This window comes from Rhinolophus sinicus, linkage group LG13 (genome assembly GCF_036562045.2).
Source record: "Rhinolophus sinicus isolate RSC01 linkage group LG13, ASM3656204v1, whole genome shotgun sequence".
Classification (NCBI taxonomy): Eukaryota; Metazoa; Chordata; class Mammalia; order Chiroptera; family Rhinolophidae; genus Rhinolophus; species Rhinolophus sinicus.
The window spans coordinates 28,933,622-28,945,570 of NC_133762.1; the positions used below are offsets into that span (position 1 = coordinate 28,933,622).

At 46.3% G+C, this 11,949-nt stretch overlaps 1 protein-coding gene across 1 annotated transcript; it reads left to right on the plus strand.

Annotated features, from left to right (window-relative positions):
• Window positions 1-3,967: 3,967 nt before the first annotated feature.
• Window positions 3,968-9,792, plus strand: WFDC5 (WAP four-disulfide core domain 5). Its single transcript, XM_019749634.2, has 4 exons — window positions 3,968-4,202; window positions 8,449-8,589; window positions 8,677-8,817; window positions 9,180-9,792. The coding sequence occupies exons 1-4, from the start codon at window positions 4,118-4,120 to the stop codon at window positions 9,182-9,184; spliced, it is 372 nt and encodes a 123-aa protein (XP_019605193.1). The 5' UTR covers window positions 3,968-4,117; the 3' UTR covers window positions 9,185-9,792.
• Window positions 9,793-11,949: the final 2,157 nt, after the last annotated feature.

The window sequence follows — 11,949 nt, forward strand, 5'->3', positions numbered from 1 at the left end:
TTCTTTTTTTTTTTTTTATATAAATGCCATTTATTTTGGAAGCCTAAACCAAAGCCTGTTTATTTTATTTTATTTTTTTTCCTGTTTTGTTTTGGTTTTTGAACTTTCTTTTTTTAAAAATTTATTGGGGTGACAATTCTTAGTAAAATTACATAGATTTCAGGTGTACAATTCTGTATTACATCATCTATAAATCCCATTGTGTGTTCACCACCCAGAGTCAGTTCTCCTTCTGATTTACTTTCAAATACTTCAGCCAAGAAGGGGTGGGACTAGACATGAAAGAAGTGTTGTAAAATGTTAATTGAGACTCAGTTCTAAGATGAGTAAGTTAAAGGGATCTCAGTACAACCTGGTCATTATTATTGCAATCATTACTGGATTGTCTACTTGAAAGTTGCTCAGAGTTGAGCTGTAACAGCAAGAACAACAAAATGGTAATTGTGGGAGGCAAAGGAAGTGTTACCTAACTCATTGTGGTTAAGTATTTCACAATACCTATGTGTATTAAATCATCAAATTGCACCCCTTAAACTTACACACAATGTTATGCGTCAATTATATCTCAATAAAGCTGGGGAAAATGTTAATCATTGAATCTGGGTGATGGGCATATGGGGTTTCATAAAAGCAATGTACTGTTCTTTGGTGTATTTTTGAAAAATTCTATGATAATTTTTGACAAAAAGACAATAACTTTAATTTTGGAACTTAAAAATGACTATTAGGAAAAAATAGTCATTTTTTAGATTAATTTGGAAGACTAACATACTCGTGACATGGATGATTGAAAATGTAGATTAATGAAGGGTAATGGGACATTGTCAGTCACTAAAATGTATTTTGAAGCTGCAACAATTACAAAAGCAGTATTGGCACGAGAATAAATAAAGGAAGAGAACAGAAAACCCAGAGTCAGCCCCTGCTACATAGAAGACTTGAGTTTTTGATAAAGTTCTAATTCCCAATCAATGGCAAAAGTTTGAATTACTCACTAAATGATGCTGGGATAATGGCCTAATAACTTAGAAAAAAGGTATTTCCCTATTTCATACCTTTGCCCAAGTAAATTTCAGATGGATTGAATAATGAACGTGTTTTTTTTCAAAATTCACAAAAGAATTATACATAATTATAGTGAATAATTAATTATCTGACACCAGTCAAAAAGACTTTTTTTCAGCATAAAAACAAAGGGAGAACATACAAATGAAGACTGATTTGACTACCCCCAAATTTAAAACTTTGGTACAAAGTGAAAGGAAGGAAACAAATAGGACAGGATTAAAATAAGCATTTATCAAGCTCACTTTACTCAATCTTCAGAACCATCCTAAAATAAATATTATTATTTCTATTTTATAGAAGAGTAAACTGAAGTCCAAAAAAGTTAAGTAACTTGTCCAAAGTCACAGCTAGAACCTGGGGGCAGTAGGATTCAAAACGAGGTCTGCCTGACTGCAGTTTACATCCGTTAACCATTTTACCATACTGCTTCTTGTGTTTGACAAGTTAGTCGTATCCTTAATATATAAACAACTCTTACACCTCAACAATAAAAATAAAGGTATCCCAATAAAAATGGGCAAAGTACAAAACCAGGCAATTCACAAAAGAATACATACAATTGGTCAGTATAACCATATGAAGAAATGCTCTCCCTCACCCATATTCAGAGAAAGGCAAATTAAAATGAGACTGTTTTCCATTGGCATAGATTTTATGTACTTCTTTTTTTACTATCCTGTATTTGCTGAGTATATCCGTTAAGAATCTTGCGTACATCTTACACATGTAGTTTGTCATCAGGAAAAAAAAATAGCCTCATAAAATTCCCCTTCTAAATAAAACTGCCAAGGGGATGCTAAAATTCCAAAAGTAATTATCAGATCATAGAATGTAGGGTCCCTCTTTCCTGAGAGCTTAGAAGACAGCATGAAGGAGTCAAGTTAAACCCAAGGAAGAACTTCCTAACTGTGAGCAATGATTTTAGACTGTTCTCCAGAGCACTGCCTGCTCTCTTCAGGATTTGAATGGCGGGTTGGACAGGTTAGAGTCCAGTGGCGCTTACCTGGGTTAAATGCCCTCACCTGTGATAGGGGAAGTTCCTGGTGACTGGCAGCCAATCAGAATTACAGTGGGTGGGGCGCTATGACTCCAAAGGAAGGGATGCTGGTCAGATAAAAACAAGAGATGTCTCCTGCAGATCAGGTGGAAGCTCACACACTTACTTACTTTCTGAAATGCAATTTCAGGATATTCAAAGCCTGGAAAACTTTCCCGCCCTTGACCTAGCATTTCTTGTTTGTTTGTTTTTGGTTTTTTGGACTTTCTATTGAGGTATAACTGACATATAACATTATATTATTTTCAGGTGTATAACATGATTCGATATTTGTACATAATGTAAAATGATCGTCACAATAAATCTAGTTAACTTCCGTCACCATACACACGCTACAAATTATTTTTCTTGTGATGAGAAATTTTAAAATCTACTCTCTTATTAACTTTCAAATATGCAATACACTACCATTAACTATAGTTACCATGCTGTGTATCACATCCCCAGAACTTATTTATTTCACAACTGGAAGTTTGTACCTTTTGACTGACCTAGCATTTCTAATTTGACAAATTTACCCCAAGAAAATAGAGATGTGACTCAAAATATATGTACAAAGATTGTTGTCACAGCTTCACTTAGAGTGAAAAAAATTAGAAACCTATATGTTTCACAAATATATATGTTTTGGCATATAAATCTTACAAAATACCATGTTGCTATCAGAAATGGTGATATTGGAGGATACTTCATCACCAAGGAAATGTCTAGAAAAAGCCTTTCTTTAATATACACATGTAGTTTGTCATCAGGAAAAAAAAATAGCCTCATAAAATTCTCCTTCTAAATAAAACTGCCAAGGGGATGCTAAAATTCCAAAAGTAATTATCAGATCATAGAATGTAGGGTCCCTCTTTCCTGAGAGCTTCGAAGACAGCATGAAGGAGTCAAGTTAAACCCAAGGAAGAACTTCCTAACTGTGAGGGTTCTGCACTGGAATGTCATCTTCCTTTCTCAGGGTCAGATGGGGAAAAGCCTTGTTTCCAGGGCCCAGGACCTGATTGGGGACTGTCGGGAGGCAATGACAGAAGTCACAGCTTAGACAATAACTGTGTGTCCTTGGCCTACAGTTTCCTCATCTTTCAAATAGGAGGCAAGAGGGTGGTCTTGACCTTCTCCCATCCTGGTAAGGTATTTTGGTTCAGTGGGTTTCCGTTTGGGGCCCTTTAGGACCCTGAGCCCCAGCTGCCTCTCTTCTACCAAATGACAGGATCCAAATGATGTGAAATCTAAGGTGGGGTCCTTGGCTGAGATGATTTTTTTGCTCAGGATCCCTTAGGGCTAGGGAAGGGGGTCTCAGAGGCCACCTACAACTTGTGACCAGCGACCTCAGCCAAACCAAAACCTGTGCTTCATCCACCCCGGACAGCCGAGCCAGACCCAGGCAGAGGGCAGTACTAACAGATGCCACTGGAGGTGATGTCGTCAAAGGCAGGGAGCCCTCTGTCTCCCATCCATGAGGACCCAAGAGGAGAGGCCAGGGCTGGCCTCACCCACCGTGCCAGCCTGGGCCAGCCTTCTCCAGCAGAGAGCTCTGACCCGAACCTTAATGCTTCCTAGGCTCGCAGAACTCTGCAAATCCTTGCCATTCAAAGCTGATGTCTATCCCCTGCCTAAGCCATTGCTGGGGCTTCAAGATCTTAGAGACCCAGGAAAGGGAGTATCTGACCACCTGCACACATTAAGGAGATGAGAAAAACTGAGGCCCAGCGAGGGATAAGACTTGCCTAAGATGACAGCCCAAGTCAGCAATATAGGCAGGACTGGATCCTAGCCCCCAGTACTTGGTCCTGTCCCCACCCATCATCAATTCTTGCACAAGCGTCCTTGCATTGAGGCTCTTGGGCAGGGGGGTGGGGCCAGAATGAGGCAAACACGTACCACTCCATCCACCCTCTCCTTCCTTCCTTTACTCAGCTGCCTCCCTGAGGCCGAAGGTGTTAATTTAGGGGCCCCTGGGCCCTGACCTTATTAGGTGCCGGCAGCAGAAACATGAGGGCCCACAGCCTCCTCCTCCTGGTGGCCTTCCTGGCTTTGGGGAGCCAGCTGCCTGCTGCCTCAGGCAGGAGGAAGGGAGGTGAGTGTGTGTAGGGTCCTCTGCTGCAGGGACTAGGTGGTTCCTACCTCTCTGGGGAGCGTGAGGCTTTGGGGGAGGCAGGCAATGCAGTGTGTGCCTGTGTGTGTGCCTGTGGATGCCGGCATCTTAGTGCTTCCAGCAGCTTGTGTTTTGTTTGTGCTTCTTTGTGCCCATCAGCCTGCCCACGTCTATATCTGTAAACGGCTCCCTGCCAGTTTCTTGGTGCTCGTCTGTGCTTGTCTTCACACCTGAGTGTGGGATTGTGGGTGCACACATGCGCCTGTCTCTGTGTCCATGTATATCTTTGTGCGTCTGGGGTGGAAGGGGGACCCTGTCTGTACCCCCTCTGCTCTGGTTGTCTCCATGGAGATGTGTGGATTTGTGTGTCCATGTGGCAGGGAGATGAACCTTTCTGTTGTCTTTTGTGGCCAACAAGCCTGTGCCTGGTCTGGCCTGTCCATCTTGTTTCCATCCTTCTCACACCTTCTTTGTCCCCCAGCCCAGTCTGTGGAAGGGACTCCGAAATTGAGTAGGGGTGTGGTTTCTGGGATCTGTTGGGAGGATCTACCTCCTTCTCTCCTCCCTGCCTCCCCCAAAAGGCTGGGGCTGACCTGTCAACAGGTGAGGGAGGCTGGGAGGCCAGGGCTGCTGAAGTAGCTAGACAGGTGCCTCCCCACCCGACTGAGGCTTCTGCCTCCATCCTCTTCTGGGGCTGGAACACTATGACCTACATACACCTGTGCAGCCCTGGCCCCGCCTTGCGGGAAGGGGACAGTGATGGGGACAGGTCCTGTCCTCCCCAGGGCCCTGGGAGCAGTTCCCTGCATCCTCTTTGCCCCCTCGAGCCTAACGTATGCCTCCCTCAGATGCAGGGCTCTCTCCCTGGGGAGGAGAGCCTCAGAATCCCCAGGCTGAGGAGGGAAGGATGCTGGCAAGTACCAAGGCCAGATCCCATTCTGGCTGTGATTCATACACCATCACCACATTCCTCTTCGCTGCAATGCTGTGAGGTCACAGCTATTTTTATTCCCATTTTGTAGATGAGGAAACTGAGGCTTAGTGGACAACCACTCGCCCAAGGCCGAAGACTGACTCTGAGTCAGTGTCAAAGGTGGCAGTTGAAGGCAGGTCTTTGGAATCAGGAAGACTCACCTCCCAAACCTACACCTTGTAAAATGACGTCTCATGCCTCTCTCTCAGGAGTAGATGGTGTCTTGAGGAACAAAACACGCTGGTCTCCCCCAAACTCATCGCATCTCTGTCCTTTCCTGATTCTTCCCATGAGACCTCAGCGTGGCTCTCCGTAGAATTTCAAGCAGTGGAGGAAAGTGGCAAAATAGAGTGAAGGGAAGTCCTGGTTTGTTTTCTGTGGAAGCACAGCTACCTCTGTTTAAGGGTCCCCTCGCACACTCAAATCTGTCTGGTGTCTCTGACATAAAGAGCCTGGTCCAGTTCCTGACAGGTAGTATGTGTCTAAGCAGTGTTTTCAATGGGTTCATTGTACTGGTGTGGCTCTGTGCATGTAATTGTGTATATGACTGTGTACGCACGTTCACGTCTCTCTTCACACCCTACATATGCTATGTGTTTCTATGTACATGACTATGTATGTCCGAGTGTGTGTTCATTTCTGTGTGTATGTATTTCTGTGTATAGGCATGTGTACATGGCAGTATGTCTGCATATTCCACTTTGTACGTATGTCCCAGTTCTTATGACTGTCTATATTTATCCATATGTATATATCAATCTTGCATATATCGCTCTGTGTGTGTATATACACAAACAAATGTATAGGTTAAACCATATGAAATTGCTTTTTGTAGATCAAAAAAGTTCAATATCAGCATTTCGTACGGTCAAGCTCATAGCTAAGTGTGTTTGCATATTTGACTGTGTATGCGTACGTAGGTCTTTGTGCATAAATGTGCATATTTAACTGTGACTGGATAGGACTCTTTCATTCTCCGAGTCAGCACATCCAGGAGCACGCAGGTGCTGTACGGCCGTCCATGTGTGTACACACAACCGTGTCTCTGTGTACACGTCTGTGAGCATGGAACCTGGATTTGGAGGGCAGGGTAGGAAGGCAGGCGGAGACCTGAGTGTGACCTCCCAGACCCTCTCCCATTGTCCCTGTACAATGCAGGCTCTTAGTCCACCGCCACTCTGTTGCTGCCCCAGTTCTCCCCACTTGAAATGCCAGTTTTCATCCTCCTTCCCTTCCTGCCTGTCTGTCTGTTCCTCAAGGCTCAGGTCCTGGCCCTCACCGCAGAAGCTCTCCCTGGTGCTATGACCTGATCCACCCCCACCCCCTATAGGGAGCTCCCGCTTTGAGTTCAGGCAGCTCCGTCTGGCCCCCTCCTTGAGGTCTGAGACCCTCTGGCCAGGGCTACACCCTGGACACTCGGTCCCCAGGGCGCCTCCCTTCCCTAGCCTGGGAAGGAGAGGCTACTCAAGTGTAGCGGGCTCCCTCACAGGCTAAGCTGCTCTTTCTCCAGCAGGGGGCAGCAATTTGGTTTAAGCCACATGTCATGAGTGAAGTTGACGTAGAGCACTTACTGTCCGAATAAGCACGGTGCCTACTATGTGTGTGGCCAGTACCCAGTCAGGGGCGGGAGGGGAAAGGTGGACACAAGGTAAAGTCACAGCACTGCATCCAGCAGCTGCTGGGGGTTCTAGAACCTCTTCTCAGGGGCTAGACTGAAGTGAAGGCCTGGGACCCATCCCTGTCCGCAGGGCTCAGGGGCAGCCAGCGTCGAGGGATATGCAGGTCAGAGGGAGCTGCCCTGGGAGATGAGGACTCAGAGTCGTCCTCCTAAATTAGGCCTTAATTCCACCTTCTCAATGGAGAAATACACTGATGCAAGCCTTCTGCATGAAATCTGGAAATCGCCCAAATCCCTAACAAGGAGAGTAGCTAGGTAAGCGCCGGGACAGAACTTTCTAGAGCCATTCAGAGACCTCCTGAAAGACTGAGTTAATACAGACCCCTGTGCCATTTGCAACAGTGACAAACGTGGTAAAGATGTGGCCGACTGTGGCTATGACAAAGCACCCAGATGCCAACAGCTGACACACCTACGATGCCGGCTCTCCCTTCAAAACCCTTTCTTTCAAATAGTCACTGAGCCCCTAGTGTTTTGCGTCAAGGGTTGTGCTTCAGCCTAATGATGAGAAAGCCGGCAGAGGGGCTCTTCTCATAGCCACCAGGGAAGTGAGAGAAGCAGACAAATCGCGGCAGTCACAAATGGAAGGAAAGCTCCTTTGGGAGTGTGTCGGGTGGGGTGGGGTGGGGTGTTTCCCCTGAGACCTAACAAGTGGGGTGTAGCAGAGCCAGGCAAAGGGCACAGCCGAAGCAAGGCCCTGCAAAGAGAAGCGGTTTGGAGCCACAGCGTGAAGAGGACAGAGGCAGGCAGGGGCGGCCTTGTTGGTGCAGCTGGAGACTTACAACTTCGTTTTCTCCTAAGCTTCCTGTCATCTGAGTCTCAAACCAGACCAGGAGGAAGGAGTCCAGCTTCCCACTTCACAGACAGAAAATGGAGATTTAAAAACAAACAAAGAAACGGAAAAAACCCCAACTCTATAGCATGTGTGACAACATGGATGGACCTAGAGGGCATTATGCTTAGTGAAAAGCAAACAGAGAAAGACAAATACCATATGATCTCACTTATGTGTGGAATCTAAACAACAAAGGAAACAAAACCTAAAAAAAACCAAGTTCATAGATACAGAGAACAGACTGGTGGTTGCCAGAGTGGAGGGATGGGGGTTGGCTGAAATGGATGAAGGGGTTCAAAAGGCACAAATTTCCAGTTATAAAATAAGTGCTGGGGATGTAATACACAGCATGGTGTCTACAGTTCATAATACTGTACTGCACATTTGAAAGTTACTAAGAAAGTAGATCTTAAAAGTTTTTGTCACAAGAAAAACACATTTTTACCAATGTATGGAGGCCTCTTGTGGTGTTCATTCTGCAACAGACACACACCAAATCATTACGTTGTATACCTGAAACTAATATAACGTTAGATGCCAACCACACCTCAGTTAAAAAAATAAAACTAAATAAAGATAAATAAATAAAAGCAAGCCCATCCCCAAAATAAAAATTATAACTCGCCAAAGGACAGGCAAGAAGTAAGGGGTGGAGAATTCAGATCTTGTGATTCCCAAGTCATTGCTTATTACTTCACTCTGAACTGCCTCCAGCTACAAGATTTGGGGGGTTCTCTTACAGAGAAAACTGGGGGATGTCCACCGGACGATGGGCCCTGCCTCCTGTCGGTGCCTGACCAGTGCATAGATGACAGCCAGTGTCCCTCAAAGATGAAGTGCTGCTACAAAAGTTGCTTCCGCCAGTGTGTCCGTATGGTCACAGGTAAGTATAATCCACCTTGCCGACTGCCCGAGCCCTAAGCCCCAGGACCAGGGCACAGTAGGGCTCACCCAGGCCCGTGTGTTGCAGTAAAGCTGGGCACCTGCCCCGAGGACCGATTCAACTGCCTCAGCCCCATTCAGCACCTGTGTCACAAGGACTCAGATTGCCGCGGCAACAGTCGCTGCTGCCCTGGCGCCTGCGGCAGGGACTGCCGAAACCCTGCCAGAGGTATGGCTCCTGTGTGCCGGGCCCAGCTCTAAGGTATCCTTCTGGTTCAACCAGCTCAGCAGGATACCTTTCCAGAAACCTGGGCCTCCCTGTTACCAGAATTGGGGAAGCAGATGGGGTAGAAAGGGTCCTGTTAGGACGATGGAGAAACTGGGGATCCTTGGTTCTCAGCAACCTGGCTGTGTCCCCTGGACCACAACCCTAAACTGCTTTGACCTTCAGTCTGCCCTTGCGAAGGAGGGCGGGGAGTCCTGCCTTTGTGGCCACTGGGGCTGGGCTGATGGGGTCTGGATGGGCAATCAAGGCCAGAACTCAGAGCCCTAGCAGGGGAGGGGGTTAACCCTTTCCTTCTCTCTCCTCAGGCTAATTCTGATTTAGGATCCATGGCTCTGAACCTTAGGAGGGGGTTCCCAGCAGGAAGAGATGATGACCGGGGGCCTGGGACCCTACCACCCAGACAGCAAATCTCTGCCGGGCGACAGTTCCAACCTTTTGATAAACACTGATCTGCTGTCACTTCCGCTGCAGCCCACCCACCCCTGGCTTTTCCTTCTGGGAGCCGAGGCTCATAGTGAGACCTCAGAGGGGTTCCTCTCTGTACCACTGCCACACCAAGCTTCTCATCTTTCCCAGCACCAACTTTCACAGCTCTCTGGACATGTGTTTCTTCCACCTAAAATCTTCAGTTCGGGTAGGTCTCTCCTTGTGGGCTCCTGACCCCTCCCGCAGGCAGCCCAACTACCCCGAATGTATGTTCTAGCAGTTTCCCAAACCTCAGTCTGTTCACATACCCCTTTCACTGTTTTCACCATACTTGCAAGATAATATCCTGACGTTTTGTGTACAGCCTGTACTCCTATTTGTCTAATGCTTTTCCTTAAATGGACTCGCTTTTGTATATAAATAAACTTACTTCAAAAGAAAAACTTGATATCCCTACTATAAATGGGATAAACAGGGTCACTGGCCACAAATAGATGAACATTCTAAAAGCAAATGCTATGAAACCAGCTAAGTTCCATTAAAATCATGTCCAATTAAACAATATTAAATAATGTTATTAAATTCTAGCTAGATGCTGCCACCTGCCAAGCCTGTGAGGCTGAAGCCTGCTTTCTGTCCATTGTAATAAATGAAGGTTGGTAAGGGTTATTGAAATATTAAAGACACAGGTCTGTAAACTGAGACTTTCTTCCTGGTATAATATATTTAATCAGAGGGACTGAAAAGAGAGGCACTTTCTCACTTCAAGAGTCAGTATTGTATAATGTTGCTCCCAGGTACACCCTAAGGTCACTTCAAATCGCTCCACATTTGGGGAAATGTTGCTAGAGCAATTGGGATGCCATTATTTTGGGGGAGGGTCTGTCTCCCCCACGGGACAATACCTCATTCACCTTGATTTCTCGAGGGCCTGCTCTGTAGTCAGGGCCTAAGGAGACGGAATGACAGCCACCACAATGGACATTTCTGGACCCAGCTAGCTGGATTCACAACTGTCCCTTCTACCCAGGACTTGCTTGGGGGAGGGAAAGGAAGCTGGCAGCCTCCTCCCTACTTTACCTGCGGGCTCTCCTCTGGGGTCCTGATAGAATCTGGGCTGGACAGTCAACCGTAGAGGTGAACTGGGCATCCTGGGTCTTCCTTGTTCCCTTGACCTTGCAGTATGGTCACAGGTGAGTCACACTCTGCACGTCTGTTTGCCCTGGAAAGACTTCTACTTCCTCACAGCCACAGTCCTTCTGGTAGGATTCAAATGCCTGAGCTGTTGATTCAAAAGCAGCAAATGCAAATTATATATGGATACAAGGTGAGGCGTGGGAGGGAGGAGAGGAGAATAATCTGGGGTCACTGATTCCCTGTGAGAGCGAATAGTTCCCTTACTTTTCCTGGGCCTCAGTTTCCACATCTATAAACTCAGGGGCTTAACAGATAATACCATACATTGTACTGTTTGCCCACAATCACACCTGCCCTCCCTGGGGGAGATTATACATCTACAGCCCAGTGATTTGGGGCTTGGCCCTGGGGACTTGTTTTGGCTGATAGGATGTGGGAGCAAGTGACAGTGTGACAGTTTCAAGGCCAGGCACCAGCCTTCCTGCAGCTGTTACACTCTGCCATGAGCAGAGCTTGCCCAGAAGCCACTGTTCTCAGGATGCAAACCACTTGGAGCAGGCTGAGCTACCCCAGCCAATCCTCAGACTTGCACGTGGGAAATGAATGTTTGTGATCAGAAGCCAGTGAGATTTGGGGATTGTTTGTTACAGATTTATCTCAGTAAGAGCTTGTCTAATTCAGATAATGATTATCCTTGAGTGAATGCCCACCCTATGCCTTACACTTTAAAACATGATTTCACTCATCCATCCTGTAACCATTTGACAATTGAAGAAACAGAGGCTTTGAGCTCAGTGACTTGTCCAAAATTTCCCGTTAGAGGTGAAATAGCCATGATGAAACGATACCATCTGCCTCCTTAGATATTGATAAAATTAGCAACAGTTAAAATTACAGCACACTTACCTTGCAGCTGCCATTTAAATTACTTTACATGAATAATCTCGTTCACTCCTCACAGCCTTACTATGTAGGCTTTGTCATTTGTGCTGGTTTCACATATGAGGAAACTGAGGCACAAAGAAGCTAATTTGGTCAAGCTCGTACAGCTTATAATTAGAAGAGCTATGATTCAACCCCAAAGAGTCTGATGCCAAAGCTTACAACCTTAACTGACCACACTAATTACATTGTCTTTGAAAATTCCTTCCAGCTCTACAGACCATTTCCGCATCTGAAAAATGGGAATACAACGACCCAAGAAGGTTAAGGGACCAGCCTCAATTCTAAGCAACTGGAACCCGAGATTGTTGGTACACAGCTATTGCTTTGGGTTTCTTTCTTTAAAGGCATCAGGAAGAAAAGGGGCCCCGGGAGGAGGCTCCCAGGTGTGCCAGTTGGGACTAGGCTGCTAAGGGGCCCAGGGCTGTCCTCAGGCCCCGAGTTCTGGGCTAGTTTCCTTCCGCAGCAGGAGGTGGCATGTCACAGGTCATGGCTTCTCTGGCTACAGTCCATTCTAGAGTCATCTGCTCAGTTTCCTGGCTAACTCACCAGCTGTTCCATTAGGTCTGT